This window comes from Amborella trichopoda, chromosome 2 (genome assembly GCF_054954075.1).
Source record: "Amborella trichopoda isolate Santa Cruz 75 chromosome 2, AtrichopodaSantaCruz75HAP2 v2.0, whole genome shotgun sequence".
Taxonomy (NCBI): domain Eukaryota; kingdom Viridiplantae; phylum Streptophyta; class Magnoliopsida; order Amborellales; family Amborellaceae; genus Amborella; species Amborella trichopoda.
This window is the reverse complement of record NC_142337.1, coordinates 14,566,611-14,585,049: the sequence shown is the minus strand read 5'-3', so window position 1 is coordinate 14,585,049 and position 18,439 is coordinate 14,566,611. Positions and strand designations below refer to the sequence as shown.

General features: G+C 40.0%; 1 protein-coding gene across 2 annotated transcripts; it reads right to left on the bottom strand.

The window, feature by feature from the left end:
* Positions 1-1,327: 1,327 nt before the first annotated feature.
* PRA1.H (prenylated RAB acceptor 1.H) lies at positions 1,328-17,948 on the bottom strand. Of its 2 annotated transcripts, XM_006855183.4 has the most exons (4): positions 17,549-17,948; positions 6,230-6,366; positions 1,698-1,769; positions 1,328-1,621 (listed from the first exon to the last, which is right to left on the bottom strand). In XM_006855183.4, the coding sequence occupies exons 1-4, from the start codon at positions 17,926-17,928 to the stop codon at positions 1,545-1,547; spliced, it is 666 nt and encodes a 221-aa protein (XP_006855245.1). In that variant the 5' UTR covers positions 17,929-17,948; the 3' UTR covers positions 1,328-1,544. The 2 variants fall into 2 exon arrangements, with proteins under 2 accessions (XP_006855245.1, XP_011627347.1); XM_011629045.3 differs by lacking the exon at positions 1,698-1,769 and having other exon boundaries at positions 1,328-1,665.
* Positions 17,949-18,439: the final 491 nt, after the last annotated feature.

Below are 18,439 nucleotides of genomic sequence, written 5' to 3'. Positions count from 1 at the left end.
TTTCAACAAATACATTGAAATTTGAATAGCGATAACAAAATGCTTCAAATTGACTATTTTATAACCATTTCTTTCCAAAGCATCATTTTGGTATAATTTTCTTGATTTTGTTTAATACCTTCTATAATTTATTTCTTTTTTATTTAAAGTACTTGTTTTTATGTATTTTTCCATATACCGTACTCATGATTACTGCGGTTGAGATTAGCGATGCCTTGAATTTTTATCCAAAATCCATCTCGGATATGGATATTGGGAGGGGAACACATGAATAGATGAGCTCTCATCAAAACTGCATTCCTATTGTAGGAAATAAATAGATCCAGAATTTCTATGGATTCAGTTTTGGTGCGTAAAGGCCGGCAATTGTTACCAAACCCTGAGATCTACAGTATCCAACTAGTGGCACCAATAACCTTTGCCATGAGCAACCCAGACATGGGCAACTAGCCGCCCTTATTTTTACCCTCATTGGGTTTTATTTTTTACAACGCTCTCTCTTAACACTGGTCCCCAGCGACGTCCCTCATTTTCTCTATCAGATGGAAGAAATTTGTAACAGATGGTGGATCAACATTAGCTCTGCTCATCGAGCGCCTAAAGCAGTCAACTTTTCCTCTTCACCATGCATGCAAAATTATCGATACCTCAAAACCCATCAATGGAACTGCCTAATTCAATGGAATGATGAGATGATCCACAATGTTCATCCTGGCTCCAACTCGGATGCCTCAAGTCTTTACTGAACTTTGAAATTATCTCAAAACCAATCATTCAACTTCTAGCTGTGTTTCAGGGCCAGTGCAAAGTTGGGTGTTCTTCAAATGGGGAAAATATTCAGTCCACCCTTTGAAAAAGTATCGTATTTATTGTGGAAGTTAGATATGTACTGTAAAATCCAGGGAACTTAATGATGCAATACCCACATAAAAACACGGCCATATGCGGTATAATAGATTGAGACTACATTCTTTTAAGTTATTGAACCTTTTTTTGTGAGAGAGTACGGTTCTTGTATAATTTGGTGATTCTTACATTATGGATTCTTTTGGGAATGTAGTGTTGAAACGAGAGAGATATATGTGTTAGCTAACGCACCAATACATTTTCGTTCTATGATATACTGTCCTCTCCTAAAGTTTATGGAAACAGCTCTGTTGTTTCATGCTTCTTGTTACATTGAGGATTTGGGTTCAGACCTAGCTTATATGGCTATCAGCCTTCAAACCTAGCTTATCTGCATTGACACCTTGCTTTTATGGTATGGTAGTTACTCTTTGGGCAATCGGATCCCATGAAACAATTTAAAAAGCTGAGGGGAGAGAGAGAGAGTAAACAAAATTTCTTCACAATAAAGATCTACAACAAAGCTACAATGTGAAGTATCACTAACCTGCTTACCTGATTCATATCTCAGAATAGTGACCATTTTTTTACAGCATGATAACATGCAGGAGTCCCCTTTGGCCATAACTGGGGAATTGTATTTCTTCTTTGAATAGCTAAGCTGTCTTCTCAACTTATATACATACATGTCTCTGGCACTAGGCTTTCTTTGATTTCTTATCTGCTTGTTGTGTTGAAGGTGTCAACCTCCGAAGCGAACTATGCAAAATCATCACTGGGAATACAACATTTTGTAATAAGATACGGGGAAAGTAAAGCCTGCTCAAGATTGAAGAGGGAATTAGGATTACCTCCAAAACTGACAAAGACGCCCCAGCACAGAGTAATAACAACTTTGCAGTAAATCAGTATTAATGCTGTTACTGCAATGAAAGAAGAGGAATATATGCCTCAATAATGCTCGGAAATAATTCCAACCATAAATTTACATCCAAACCCTAACCCAAAATCATCCCTACAAAATATCCCAACCATGCTGGCACATGAGTAACCCCTTAGATCCAACTTTCATGTTAAAAAAAAGAACCCCAATGAGTTCTACATTTTGTTTCGCACCAAAATATCCTCTAATGATTTCCAGCCCCTGGGGGAGCATACTGTCCATTTGCTCTCTCAGGTAAAACTCAGTATAGGAGAACTTTTAGGACCTGAAACAACCTAGCACTAACTTCCAAAAAAAGAAATTAAATTAAATAAAGAAATTCAAAATCAGTCTATGTGAACCTAAAAAATAACATCCTAAAATTTAATGTAAATCGTCCAATTTTTAGTAACTGAAGTGCTAAAGAACCCAAAATTCTTTTTTTGTTTTTATTTGAAAGAACTACCTAGTGATTCTTAAGTGGATCCAGTATATCATATGCTGTAAAAATCAATCTCCATCTCTCTCTCTCTCTCTCTCTCTCTCTCTCTCTCTATATATATATATATATTAAAAAAAAAAAACATAAAACGGTAAAACCTCTCCCTCTCCACCCTACATTCCATTTAACACCACCATAGACCCCCTCCCTCCCTCTTGAGGGAGAAAAATGTGGCAATCAAAGAAGAGCACGACGATATGATGGGTTGGTGATTTCACAAAAGAATGGGATCTTAGAGAAGGAAGTCAGAAAATTTTGTTGATGATGCCGTGTAGAACTTCCTATAGAAAACCAGAAACATTTTATTGATATTCTTTGGGGATCATTAAAGCTCCCCAAACATTCTCACTCTAGTTAGCAATGGCCCCTTTTAAGGCCATGTTGATGGGGCTCTGGATTTTACGGTTAATTCTCCAGGCTCAGCTACAAGCAAATTCTCGCACAGGTTCACAGCTAGAATAACAGAGAATGTGATGATCAGCATATCTTGGGAAGGAGTTTCAAGATTTAGTTTCCCCCTTGCTGCTCAAACCTTGAAGTGTACAGAGATTCCGGATCTTCACAGAGAGAGAGAGAGGGAATCCGGTTGTTTGAGTGGGGAGGGAAGAGATGGACAGACATGAGAGAGCGGGTTTGTGGATTTGTTGGGGTTGGGGAGAGAGAGAGAGAGAGAGAGAGAGAGATTTTCAAAAATAGATTTCTCAAATAAGGATTCAAGGATTCAAGGAGAGAGAGAGAGAGAAAGAGAGAGAGAGAGAGAGAGAGAGAGAGAGAGAGAGAGAGAGAGAGAGAGAGAGTTTTTCAAAAATAAATTTCTCATATAAGGAATCAAAGAGCTTTTTCAAAAATAAATTTCTCATATAAGGATTCAAAGAGTCCTGTGGGGGTTTGTTTGACACAAAAGTTGAAAACTGGGTATGATGTATTTGTGCCATTAAAGGTGAGGATTTTCGCAGAGATGGGTGTGGTTAGGGGTAAGCTGGAAATTTCCCAGATTTCATTGAGAAAAAACAGCAAGCTATAAGTTTAACCCCAAATCCTATATAATGATAAAAAGAAATCCCGAGTAAACTTTTCATCAATATAATGTAAAATAATTGGTAGTTAGGGGGGCAGTTGCCTCAACATAACGTCCTAGGCTCCATTCCCAGCATTAACACTTCAATAAAAAAAAAAAAAAAAAGGAAAGAGAAATAACTTCTTTGGCAAAACTAAGCAACCACATTCTGGAAACTAGGTTGTAGAACCTTAGATGACACTCAAATGGAAAGGGTTGAGCTGTTCCTTGGCTCTTGCAATGAGTATGGCCATGGGGTAGCCGCTGTGGTACACCCACATTTCCTATTAACGGCATGCACAAGAAACCTAGGGCATTTTGATACAAATACTATTTAGGTGGACATAATCGATAAGACCAAGTTGTGATACTTCTTGATGGATTCCTCATTTCTAGAGAATGGGAAACCAAAGTTTACAGGAAAACAAATGGCTGCTATCTAGACCAGTACCAAATTATTGTCTGATCATTTTAACTACCTCGATGTGCAGAAAGTTAAACTCTTTAACAATTTGAGAATATGTCATTAAAGCACTATAGGTTTCACAGTTTCATTTCTGGGGGACTAGGACATTGATATGTTTGATGCATGAGGTGGCTTCAAAACAGTGTTTCAAAAAGCACTGGCAGCACCTAGGCGGTCGGGGGGTCCAGGCTGCCTAGCGCCTAGGCGGCCGCCCAGAACTTGGGCAGCCCAGTGGAAAGAAAAATGTTAGTTTAAGTGTCTAACAGTTAAAGTCATACAGTATAACTATAAAACAAAATCCATAATCCATATTTCCATGAATGAGGAGAATTTAGATAGTCCATAATCCATATTTTCATACAATGCTAGAACCATACAAGCATACACACAAGAGTTAGATAGTATAAACTAAAAATTAAAAATAAGAAAACGAAAATATATAGAAATTCAGAAAATATACAGTCTAGGATTAAATAGTCAACACCAAGAGTCCAGCGTTTTCAACTCTTCATTATTCAGTCATCACTATCATTAGAAGGAGTAGGGTAAGCCTCATCATATATATAAGATTCGAGGCCATCATCATCGGAGTCATTTCCCTCTTCAACATAGCGCTCATTCTCCTTTGTTTCTTTTGAATCTGCCTCTTCCTCCTCTTCTTCTACCTCCCTCTTACTCTGTGCAGATGAGGCCCTAGGAGTATTGACTGCTCTACCTGGTGCCTCTTCACCTTTTTCTTTCCTTTTGTGCTTCCCTGAACTCAAATATTGTATAATAGCCTCCCTGATAGCCTCAGGAACATTTTTACATAGGGCAACATCCCCCTTAATACTGGCAAGATGTTTTTTAAACCGGTAAATATCCACATTAGTATCATTTCCACAATAATTACACTTAATATGATTTTTGTCATTCGGATTCGAGTCATGACCATACTTCCAACCCGGATCACCACTTCTAGAAGAACTTGTAGAAGATATTTCCATAAAACAAGGCTCATTTTTTTCATTTTTTTGGTTTTACTAAATTCAAATATTGTCTAATCTCATCTCGAATAGCTTCAAAAACCTTTTTACAAGAAGCAACATTCCTTTTAATACCGGTAAGGTGTTTCTTGAATCGGTTAATACCCCCATTGGTATCTTTTCACAAAAATTGCACCTTACACAATTTTTATTGTTTGGTTTCGGTTTATAACCATACTTCCAACCAAGATCACTTCTTCTAGTAGAACCAGAAGTAGACCTATTCAAATGACAAAAATTTTGTTCTTGTTTGTGTTTTATTGAACTCATACATTGGTTAATCTCCTCTTTGATAACTTTAGGAACATTTTTACATAGGGCAACATCCCCTTAATATCGCCAAGATAAACTTCCACCTCTAAGATGTTTTCTGGTGCTATAATCTTCAAAAACACCCTCTAATAGGCCTAAAAAACTTCAAAACTAAATCTAATCTTAGTGGGCGATGTTTGGATCCATTTCCCGTAACTTTGAGAAACACTTTGATCCAATGAAATCACAAAATCTAGTTTTCTTTTTAGGTTTCTCTCTCTCTAAAATGGGCTCTAGTGGGTTTAGGTTTCAAATGAACCTAAAACCCAATTTTTTTTTTATAAGAGTTAATTGTATTGCTATAAAGTATTGTTGTACATAAAGTGTTTAATCCGAGAGTCCCTACTAGGCGGGACTCTCAGTAAAAAAATTAGGTTAGTCGACCCTGTACAAAATGGGCTTATAGATCTACCCGATAACAAAAGATTTATAGTGAGATTACAAAAACATGGCCTTATAGTTTTGCCCCTTTACAAAGAGATCTGCTACTCGATGTTCCCTCTGTGGTCCAAATCAAGAAAGGAGGTGGACCGGGTTTGGTCTTCAACTTAAACCTAAAACCCACTTTTAAAAACAATTTTTTTTCAAAAAAACCCTCAACAAACGGTATTTCCACCCTTGAGCAGGGCGCAAGCCCTGGGCGGCCACTGAGAGCTGGGCACCGAGCACCCGCCTAGGCGACTGCCTAGTTTGGAAGCCTAGGCCTGAGCGATGCGCTCAAGCCTTCTGGACCGCCTAGGCACTGGGCGGTCCGCTTTTTAAAGCACTGCTTCAAAACATAAAGAAACTCTAGAACATGAAAAGTACAATCAAAACCTAGAACCAGTACACTTTCGTTCATATCGAGAAGAAACAAGCTAAGATATTGGAGAACATAGACCAAAGATAGAAAAGGGGAAAATGTGATTTCATCAAAGACAAATGAATAGAGACAGAGCAGTACATGCAACTCTCAATGTTATTAGATGAGCTTCTAGCGATTCAAAAAAGATATCAAGTTCAATCAATTCCAAGAAAAATGTGATGAATTCCATGAAAAATGTGATGATATTAATTTTTTCAAACTACCTGTGGTCATATGTAGTATTAAATAACTTACACAGTTGCATCAGCAGAACCATAACATGTAGAATAACAGGATATTTCTCAAGCTGCCACCTGTTGCTACATATCCTTAAGACCTCCCATAGTGCTACAGTGGAAACCAAACCAAATAGAGCAATGGGGATCTTGTACCTATGATTCGCAACATTAAACATTGCTGAGTGAGCAAACTTACGGGGAAAATAATGGGCAAAAAAAGTTAGGATGTAGACATTTCAACATTATAGTGCATGCATTCCAAAAAGGATCTCTAAATTTTACGGTTATCTTTCTTAACATTCAAAAAAGGGTTCGTGCTCTTGAAACGATGGACAATATGATGCAACAAGCAGCAACACAACCACCATAAATAACTAGAAAGCAATGCTCCACGACAATACCTTTAATCTTCTCAAGAATCTCAACTGGTTAATTACTTAATAATGCAAAACAACATTTGATAACTGATATTTACTAGCTCAAATATAATGGTAAACAATTAAATGCAATAAGATTAAATTTCACTAAAGGAGGGCATCTTAATAACAGCTAAGACCACATAGGCAGGTGATCCATGAACCAAAAGGAACCTCAATGAAAATACTGGCTGGTAAAACGTCAAATAGCTTCGGAATGACCATGGTCCAGCTAAAGATCATCGAGAGAAGGCGAAACTTGCACCGTTCATTGACTCCACTGTCTACAACAATGTATGTATTGGGGTGCTAGTTGCTCACCAGCTTTTTAAATGGTTGGATTGTGGATTTGGGAGCACCAGAACATGTAGTTAAGGCGTGGCACTCAATGAGAAACATTGCCACCCAGAACGTGGTGGGTATAGGGTCATGTGGATCACTGTTTCAGTATGATTGGAACATGTTGCTCCATCATATGTTCAATGTTCCTGTCAATGTCCAGATCCTCCTTAACAAGACACTCAGTTTCTTGGTGAAGGGGATAGTATTCGGATAAGCCTAGCGCATGGTTACTTGTTTTTATGTAAATGACTCATTTGCTTTGGACTTAAAAATAGTCTTGTTGCACCCCTTTCTTCCTTCTATAGACATGATGATTTTTCTGTTTCTTCATTATGGTGCTAGATAGGATCAAATCAGTAAAGATAGGATGCTTAGAAAAGCTCATAGGATCATTGATAAAAGTAAACCTACGTATGTCAGAACCTTGTTCAATAGAAATATCCAATAGAAAACCCATTTCCTAAGGCACAAAGATCGAAAGAACTATTAGATATTATTCATTTAGGTATATGGTCCCTTTGATCTGAAAATCCACACAAATGCCAGTATGAACACTCACATTATCGTTCGTGTACTCAATTGACGTAAGTATGAGGCACTCAATTGCTCCAAGGAATTTAAGTTGGAGATTCAAAACCAATCAAGGAAGAAAACTAAGGTTCTCAGAACTGAGAGGAAGCACGAGTACACCTCTAAGTTTTTTTTTTTGGATAAGTGTTAACATTTATATAACTGAAGTAAGATTACAAGAGAGTACAAGAGAGATAAAAAGACGAGAGGACCCTGAGAGTGGGTCCCTCTGTGTGAGACTACAAAATGGGCTTATGAAAATTCCCCTTACATGTACCCCTTAACTGGGAAGCATACCACAAAGGTAGAAAAAACAAGATCACAAAGTGTTGTTGGAGCTAAGGTTCTATAAGGAAGTTGGTGCTGAGATTCAAAAACGAGATGGTGAGGTAGCTGCAGGCCGTGCTAAGGTATCTTCCTAGCTCCGTCTTTTGCTAATAAGTCCGTGAACTCGTTTGACGTCCTCCAAGTATACCTCCATAAGACGTCCATACTCCTGCATACATGTGCAATTTCAAGAAATATAGATGTTAGGTACCAAGGTGGTGTCACAGATCCACCTGCCCATGCTATAACATTTTTTGACTCTCCTTCAACCAGTCGTTGTGAGCCCTAGTCTCTATTAAATGATTTAAGACTGTGCGTCATGGTGGCCTAGGTATTCTGAGTAAGTAAGGAGAATCTAACTATTATGATCTCTGAATACCCCTCCTGCCCCTGCATGACCAGGATTCCTTATGGAGCAGCCGTCAAAATTGAGCTTGATGGTACCTTCGCGTGGGGGTTGCCAGTTGTTAGCTCTTGTTGGTTTTTGAGGCCTATGTTTGAGTATGCAATGCCAGTGTGTATGGAAGGAGTTGGCTGAGATACCTTAAAAGGCTTTGTGATTGGAGGCCCAAAATATTAGTAGGGAAGTAACCTTATGGAAGAGTGCATGAGTATGGTTACAATGGCCTTGAAAGATCCTGGAGTTTCTCTCCTTCCAAATGATCCAAATGGTTGCAGCTACTGTTGCCCCCCATAGGATCTTACCTGCTTTTGGCCAGAATGCTGCTATGTTCATCATCTGAAGGCCCTGTAAGGAAGGCGGAGTTACCCAATGAATGTTGAACAACTGAAGGACTTGAGTCCACAGTTCATGGGCAGTGCTGCAATGTAAGAAGAGATGCGAATTGGTTTCTTCCTCGCTTTGACACATTACGCATCTATTCGGCATTTGGCGACCCCTTTTTTTCAATTGGTCCACTGTAAGTGCCCTTTGAGCAAGAGCAATCCAATTAAACATTTGAACTCTGGAAGGGGCTATAGTGGACCAAGCTTTCGCGAGCCCTGAGTTGGGATTGGTAGGGAAGGATGGTGGATACGAGAGCATCCTGTAAAAAGAAGAAACCGAAAAGTTTCCTGTTGGATCTGGGGTCCAGATCATTGCATCCTGCCCATGGGTGGTGGTAAAATAGGAGTCGAGAAAGGCCATAAGTGTAGAGAGAGAGCTTATTTCCTCATCAGTGAGATTTCTTCTGAATATTGGGTTCCAAGTCCTTCTACCTCCTTGGGTGACCATTTCCTCTGCCACTGTTGCCTCCTTGTTAGAGGTAAGGGAGAATAGAGAGGGGTAGCTGTCCTTGAGTGGTGAATGTCCTGCCCAGAGGTCGGACCAGAATTTAATTCTAGTTCCTTCCTTGGTTTGGAATCTGATGTGCTTTTTGAAAGATGGGAGAACAGAGGAGAGGGACTCTTCCATGCTCCCAAGGCGTTGGGGGTCTGTTGGCTAGTGGGTAACCAAGCATTTTGGGTGATGCGGTATTTTGATCGCAATATCTGTGCCCACAAGGAATCTGGTTAGGTTGCGAAACGCCACCACCGCTTCCCTAATAAAGCCAAATTATGTTGTCTTAGACTACGGATCCCCAATCCCCCTTGTGATTTGGGCATGCAAATCTTGTGCAAAGGAATGAGGTGGTACTTTGTTTTCTCTGGTTGGCCAGACCAGAGAAAGTTCCTCATGAGTTGTTCTAGACGGTAGGATACTGAGCTGGGAATTTGGAAGAGCGACATAAGATAGACAAGTGTAGTAGCTAGAGTGGCTTTGATGGGGGTTGATCAACCTGCCATTGAGAGATATCTCCCTTTCCATCCAGCTAGTCGCTTGTCCACCTTGTCTATGATGGGTGCCCATTGTCTCTTCTTAGGTTTACCCAACCCCAGAGGGAGTCCTAGGTAGGAAGTGGGTAGCTCTTCCACTGTGCATCCCCAGTTTGTGATAAGGGCTTTTACTTCCTCCATGGAGAGTGTTATTCCCATCATTTTTTATTTTGCCATGTTAACTTTGAATCTTGTTGCCTCTTGGAAACATTTGAGAAATAGCCTGAGATTATGTGTTTCTTCTAGCGTAGCATCAAGGAAGACCAGCATATCATTTGCATATTGCAAGTGAGATACAGTTGGCCCCTGGCGGCTACTCTTGAATCCAGATAAGAGACCTGCCTAGTACATTCTTGAAAGCGAATGGCTGAAAACTTCAATCGAGATGGTGAACAGGAATGGGGAGAGAGAATCCCCTTGTTTTAGACCCCTAGACGAGGGGAAAAAACCTTTAGGCGTCCCATTTATTAGGATAGAAAAATGAGGATGGGAGTAGAAGCCTCTCATCCACCTTCTCCATGTATCCTTGAAGCCCATTCTCTTCATTGTTTCTTCTAAGATTGACCAGTCAACATGGTCATAAGCTTTTTCCCAATCTATTTTGAAAATCCGACCCGGTTTTTTCGATCTGTGCCTTGAGTGGAGACATTCGTGAGCCACGAGCGATCCATCTAGAATTTGTCTACCTTTGATGAACGCCATTTGACCAACGGCAGGACCTGTTGTAATCTGGTGGCCAGCACTTTGGCTAGAATCTTGTAGGAGGAGTTTAGGAGACTGAAAGGTCGAAAGTCTCTTAGTTCCTCTGCCCCTTCTTTCTTAGGCACCAGAGCTATAAAAGTAGCATTAAGGGCTTTGTGAAGGATACCCCTGTGGAAGAATTCCTCAAAGAAACTGAGGAAATCTTGGCAGAAAGTTTCCCAATATCTTTGGAAAGGTGCTATCGGGAAACCATCTGGACCAAGGGCTTTGTCTTTGGCCAGGTCCTTGACAGCTTTGTGAATTTCTGCCTCAGTGAAAGGCCTCTCAAGCAAAGCTGCCTTGTCTGCAGGAAGAGATAAGAAATCCAAGTCAGACATACGGGGTCTACGGGCCTGTGGGGCTGAGTACATAGACTGAAAAAAGTCTAGTATGGCCCTTTCTATTCCAGCTGGATCCGTGAGATGATTCTCTCCTACTTTCAGAATCGAGATGGTATTATCCCTCCTGTGACAGGTTGCTATCCGATGGAAGATGCCTGTATTTAGGTCTCCTGTTTTAAGCCAGAGGATTCTGGATCTCTGGTACCAATAGACTTCCTCTTTTTTTAGAACTGAGAGGTATTCTAGTTTGGAGGAGGATTTGAGTGACTGTTCAGTTTCTGAGAACCCAAAGTTGGGTCATAGACTGTTGTAAACTTCCAAGGGAAGCCGTCAACAATTCTGAAGAGGACCGAGACCGTGAAGTCCCCTATGAAAGAGGAAGTTAAATGGTGATCAGTTGGGTTCCATATTATCCAGACCCTCCCGAAGCCCCTACCGAAGGTTTAGCCACCCATTGGCAGGGCGACCTACCCCACACCTGTCTCACCAACTGGAGATTTGGTTCTGGAAGCTTTGTTTCCCGGAGGATTGTGGGTAGATGTTTATGTGTAAGATCCTTGACAGCCTTTCTTATGGAAGGGTGTCCCAGACCTCTAATATTCCATGAGATGATCTTCATGGATGCCGGACTGAAGCAGAAGAAGAGGCCAAACGGGTACACCTCTAAGTTTTTGAGAAGTTCCAATGTTAAAAAGGCAGAGGCGGCTAGGGGCCCTGACGGCCTAAGCGGCTGGCCGCCTAAACAGGCGCCCACATACTTGGGCGACTCTAAGAATAGGGGGTTGGGGTGGGGGGCATATGTTATTTTGTGTGTGTGTTTTGTGAATGAGGAGCGTGTGTGTGTGTAGTGTGTGAGCGCGTGTGCGTATATGTGTGCTTGAGGCCTCACATGAAATTCTTAAAGATCATCCTCTTTTCTTTTTTTTCTTTCCTTTTGGATCTGTATTTGTGGGAGAGAGGTCTCGAACACTTGGATGACGTTCTTCTTTTTTTCCTTCTAATATGTCAAGAGAGAGAGAGTCTATGAGAGAGAGGGACCTCACATCAAATACTTGGAGATCATCTTTTTTCTTTTTCTTCTTCTTACATGTAAGAGGGAGCATATGGGTCCATGAGTATCTTTGTGTTTGTGCATGTATATGTGTGTGTGAGAGAGAGAGAAGTGTGCATCGAACTCTTGGAGGCCATCTTCTTCTTCTTCTCATATCTAGACAGAGCACATGGGCCCGTGAGAGAGAGAGAGAGAGAGAGAGAGAGAGAGAGAGAGAGAGAGAGAGGCGCACTATACATGTCTGAATTTTTGTTTTTTTAAGGGTGGATATTTTATTTTTTTTAAAGGGATGGCCCTAGGTGGGCACCCAGATCTGCCTAGGCGGGCACCTTAAGCATGCCCTCCTAGACCCCACCACCTAGGCAAGCCGAGGCGGCTTGGCGACTTCTACGAAATTTATGTTTAATTTAGGACTTTTAAGTCATTTTAATTATTGCATAGACATTCACTGTCTTTAAATATTAAATTATAGTATAAAGGAGGCGGTAGGGCCTTGAGGGGGTCATTCCACCTGATTTTCAGATTAAGAAAAAAAAAGAAAAGAAAAGCTCCAAATTTTGGAACCCTAGCTTGGGGTAAGGAGGAGACCCTAGGTTTCTCCTAGCTATTGCTTGCATTTGACATGTTTTCTTGCTGATTTTACTTTTCTTTCAATTTCTCTATATTAATTTGGTGTCAGAGCCAGAGTTTTCTTCAACAATGAAGCCGAGAAGTGCTAGTCGGGTCTAGGTTTGCTGATTTCGGCCTTAGTTTTGCTAAATCAGCCTAAATCTTGCTGATTTCAGCAGGTTTTTGTTGATCTTCTGGCCAGGGTTTGTGATTTAGACGAACCCATGGCAGTGTAAGGGTTCGTAAGAGGGGAGGTTTTATAGACCCACTTCGTGATCCCAGAGATGAAAAAAATGAGGAACTTAAAAAGCAAGTTTAGCAACTGGCGCAACAATTTGCGAGCATCATTCATGGGCAAGACATTGATCTTTCCGCCCAAGAAGATACCAAGTGCCACCTTTCTCATCTCTGTGCTCCGTGTGAAGAGTGGAGTGAAAAGAAAAGTGATAGAAGCCCTAGACATGGGGAACATCATTCTAGGCTTTTTGATTTGAAGGAGATTCTTGATTTTGACTTAGTCTGTATTGAAAATCAGCAGGTTGTATATTGGGATCTGCCACCAATCTTCGATACATATGTAGATGAAGAACAAGATCTTGTAGGAGATCCAATATATGATGATGATCAAGATTTTGTGGTTAAACCAATCTTTGACGAAAGATGAAGATCTCAAGGATATTGAAGAGGTGGAGCATTCAAGAGATTTAAGGCATTGGAAACATAATAGTGCAGTAGAAGTGTGGTCGACTCATACACAACTAATTGTAGCTCTAGTTTTAGAGTGTAATGAAATGAAGGTCGAGAAAGCTTCCAAAGGCCAGAAAATTGAGTTTGAAGTTCTGCACGCAATTTCTAATGCAAGTTCAGGGACAGCCAAATTTGATAAGTTTCTATCAATTACTTACTATACATACCAGGATCCATTTCTAGGGAATTTCTTCTTACGACAAATAATATTAGAGCCATCAACAAAGAATAAGGTTGAAGAAGGTGGTTTTGATGCTAAATTCATCTTTAGCACACTTCAAAACTCAAGGACGAGTTTTCTCCAATCAGGGGAGAATGATGCAGGATAAAATTATTTCTATTTTTATTTCTATTTTTTATTTTTATTTCAAAAGATCTGCCCAATGAAGCTGAAGGGCAAGTTCTATAGGACAGCTGTGAGACCAACTTTGCTCTATAAGGCGGAATGTTGGGCGGACAAAAAACAATATACCCATAGAATGAGTGTGTAGCGAAGATAAGGATGTTGAGATGGATGAGTGACAAGACAATAAGGGATAAAATTTGAAATGAATCCATTAGGGAGAATTTAGGTATGGCACCAATAGGCGATAAAATGAGAGAGGTAGATTTAGGTGGGCTGGCCATATGTGGCACCAACCAAGTACAACACTTTTTGGAGGTATGAGTTAGTTTAAGTGAAAGGACTGAAAAAGGCCAGGGGTAGGCCCAAAAGGACATGGTTGGAAGTAGTCCAAAAAGATATGGGGACTTATGGCCTCACTGAGGGTATGGTCTTTAATACAACAGAATGGTGGACCAAGATTCGTGTAGCCGACCCCAATTATTTGGGAAAAGGCTATGATGATGATGATGATTCAATTTCAAAAGATGTATATTTTTATCTTCATTTTAGGTTTTATTTTTAGGGTTTTTAACTTTTTCAAGGATTCTAAGTTTTTTTTTTATTCACCATTCACTTGTTACGCGTCACAAGTACTATTCACAGGTATTGTTCATGGGTTACTCTTCACAGGGGTAAAATTGCCGTTACAAACTGTGTTTAATTTAGGACTTGTTGGGTCATTTTAATTATTGTATTGACATCTAATATCTTTGAATATTACATTATAATATATAAGAGGCGGTAGGGCCTTAAGGGGGTCATTCCATATGATTTTCATAATTGAAAAAGAAATAAAAGTTTAGGCTTTTGAAACCCTAGCTTGGGGTGAGGAGAAAACCCTATGTTTCTCCTAGTTAGTGCTTGCATTCGGCATGTTTTCTTGCTGATTTTCCTGTACTTTCAACTTCTCTACATCACATTGGCAAACTATGAAAAGGATACTCTGATATCTCCAAAGAACCATAGACCACTTGAAGATCTTTTTAAGAAATAATCTCCGGTTGCTAGGGTGTAGCGAGTCTAATTGGATGGGTGACCTAAGTCATTGATGGTCGATATCAGGATATTCCTTCATTTTGTTAGTGGGAGACTTGCACGACATGGTCTACCATGGAATTGGAGTATATGGAAAGTTCTGCAGCATCGTGGGAGGGCTTGTGGTACACAAGGTTCCTACAAGCTTAACGATTGTTTTAAGTGTTAAAGAGCTAGCGACCATGTTTTGTAATGACACAATGGCATTGACTTTTGCAAATGATCAGAGAGTATTATAGTAAGATGTAGTAGGAAGAGATCGGGTATCATTATGTGCAAGACGTCACTAAAAGGAATATATATTCAAAGGAATATATATTCACATGAGCAGGATGGTAGCAAACCCCATGACTAAGCCTATGCTTGAGAAAAGTATTCTCTCAAGCATAAGACTCATGTCAAGGGATTGCGACCCACAAGTCGCTAATTGTTTTTCTGTAACATCATCATCGTCTAAATCTTTTAATACATGGATGATGGATGTTGTTTTGGATTGGTTTTCACCATTCATTTGAGAGATTTACAAAATTATGCTCCATTTGATGCACATAGATATAGTTTGGATCAATGTCCAAAAAAATGTCGATCTCGATTAGGAACCAAGAATTGGCTCGTTTTATAGGCACTCACCGGATTCCGTAAATGAACCAAGCGAGTTCATAAGGAACCAGGCATTCCAAATTTACAGAATCACCCTGTTCCCACCCACTATGACGTCCTATTATTTTTCATTTTTTATTTCCCAAACTTTAGAAATCCTATTTAAATTTTTTTGACAAATTCCAACCCTAGAGAAGCGGGCCCAATCTGGCTGGGATCAACTATCTGGATTGGTCCATTAGGTGATTAATCTGCCTGCCCAATCCGGGTTTTAAAATACTAGTTTGGATGAATATTTACACTAAAATATTCGGATGCATGTTTCTTGTGCAATAAATCCTCGCCAAGCTAGGTCAGCTTCTTGCATAGCTTTGACTGTCCTCAATGTCACTAAAATTGGAGGATGAGACACACATAGGTTGTGTGACAACGACGTCAACATGAGATTGAGATGAGATTCCATGGATAGGAATCTAAATGATCCATATGACATCCCACCAGATCATGTAGCATGTATGATAGCCAGGTGTGAACATTGGGGATATAAAGGTTAGTTGCTTGGGTGCGGTTTTGGGCCAAATTGGTTGTCAAGATCATAATTAACGAGATCTCCTCCCTTGCCCAGTGATCCCTTGCAGAACCTCGATTCTCTCGATCCCGGAGCAGAAATGGTCTGAAAATCAATTTAGTGTTTTCGGGATCTCGCTCCATCTTAAAAGGGAACGAGTTCCTTTACAATTTAATTTCGTGTTCCTGAACATTATAAGATCTAGCTCCCTAGTCTTATGGTTCGCGCTCCAGAGTGCATTGGGATCTAGATTCCAAAATAACGGAACACAAGCATCGCCATATATGACATCTAGATCCCACCAATATGGTATTGCTTTAAAGTACCTTATTTATTTAATAGAAGGACTAAGCCTACATGTTATTGGCTAACAATGCCAGGAGCTACATTTTAAAGCCATGGATCCTTATTACCAACACGAGGAACTTGTGTTCTAAGAAAATGGAGCTCGCTCCTATAAAAGTTATTCCTCACTCCATAATATTTTGGATCACTTTTAGTAATGTGCTCCCTGAGTTAAGAGACTAAAAAAATGCCCCTGGGAACTTTGCTTCTTATGTATAAGATCTCGCACCTTTATATAATCATTTTTGATCCTATGTAATAAAAGAGCTCGATCCCCAACATACATGGACCTCGATCCCGACCTTTGAAGCTATACGGGCATCGATCCTTAACACAGGGATCTTCAGTATAGCTTCGATCCGCCGATCCTGCCCCCAATCCCATAACCGTTCCTTTTCCCGTACCCAACAACTATGGTTAGGATGCACGACTATGACTAAACTAAGACCTACATGGTGTAAATTCGACGTAGATGCTAGTACTTCTTATCATTTACACTATGACGTGTGTCTTATTGTGAATGTCATTATCATGGAGGCGTATAGGATGGTCCCTGTTCCTAGTAACATCCTACTAAAATAGACTTCTAGATTGGAAAGAATCCTTCCATGATAAGGAATCTTAGAAGGGGCTCCTTTATATAAGAGTGTAGAGAAAGAGAGAGACTAACATTTTTGGAAAGTCATGTAAAACTCTAGAAGCGTTCATTTCTCTCCATGAGCTCAAGTGTTATACTTTCCTCTTTCCTTACCTAAGTTTTCTCTCTAGAAAAAACAAGAGTTTCCTTCATCCCTTTGCAAAAAAATTTAGGTGACATCCATCAAGGGCTCGAGGATTTACGCTGTTAACTTGTACTCTTGATCCTAGTAATCATGGGGCAGTCTAAAGATGTGAGTATCGAACTCTCAACCCATCAAGAGGAGTACCACACACCTGAGGTGAAAAGAGATGGCAAACCCAAAGAAAATTGATCAGATTTGAAAAAGGTATGTAATCTCCGATCACTCTTGTGTACGTTTTTTGCATTTTTGCTTTGTTGCGATTTAAGCATAGAATCCAAAACTACCAAACAAGTACTTAGTCCATTTTAAAGTGACCTAATAAGCATGATAAAACACACATACCAAAGCTTTTAAGGGAAAAATGCTACCCCTTCTTCAATACGAAACACATCAACAATATTTTCTCATTCCCAAATGATATATGATGCTAAACTACAATTGCATAAAGAGTGACATTCATTCTTGAGGAACTATTTTTTGCATAGAGAAAATCGCTAAAATAGCACAAAAACCACATTGTTTCAATAAATTCCTTTAAACAACGGTTTGATCAACCCCTAATCATTCACAAACAACCACTAAACAAACTAATATTTACAGAGAAACTAGAAACTAATATTTATAGAGAAATTAGGGTTTCATCAAACAAAGTGTCACTTACAGGAAACAACACAAGATGAGTAGAGAGAGATAAGCATAATTGCGAGGGTATCTCCTGATGTTCTCCTGAATTCTCAGCCGCGCCTGTGAAACTGAAGAAGGTAAAGAGTAAGTACGCGATGGACCAAGACCACAGTCAAAGAATTCTCCCGTCCATGAAGCAGGTTGGCGCTTTAAATCCTCCACAGTGAGCTTTGAGAAAGGGTTGAAAGCAAAGAGAGAGAAAAAAGATGTGGCCCCTCCTGTGCTTGTTGTGCAGCGGTCCACACATGGTGGGATGTTGCGAGTGTCTAGGGTTTCCAGGTATCCGGTCTCTTGGAGCCATGTCTCGAATGCGGCTTCAGGGACGCTGAGAGAGAGAGGGTTGGCTGAGAAGGCCATGGCGTTGCTCCCTACTTTCTGTGTTTTTGTGGGGAAATTTGGTAACTAGAAGCCGGACATGGAAGTTTGGAGTTTCTAGTTCCGTGATTTTGATACCCGTTAATAAAAAGATTTAAGGGGAAAATTATACATGGGAAAGCAATGGTTTAAAAACCGGATCGGTGACCGGGATCGGGCTTTTCAAAAATCGATCCGGATAGGCGAATCGGCGATCCGGATCGGAATCGGGTGAATCGGTCAGAATAAACCTCAAAAAAATCCGAAAAAATTATTAAAATTCATTATAAATATTGGTTTTTAGGAATTCAATAAAAAATTAGGGTACTCCATTAAGAATTTTCATGTTTTTGAATGAATATGCGAATATTGATATGTTCTTTCCCTGCATGAACCGCCATTCAGCATTTAATTTACAGTATTTCGTGCTCATCCCTACACTGTTGCTGTTGGGACTCGATATGTGAATAATATGGCTGGGATAGGGTGGCCTCAGAATCATCATCTCTCTCGT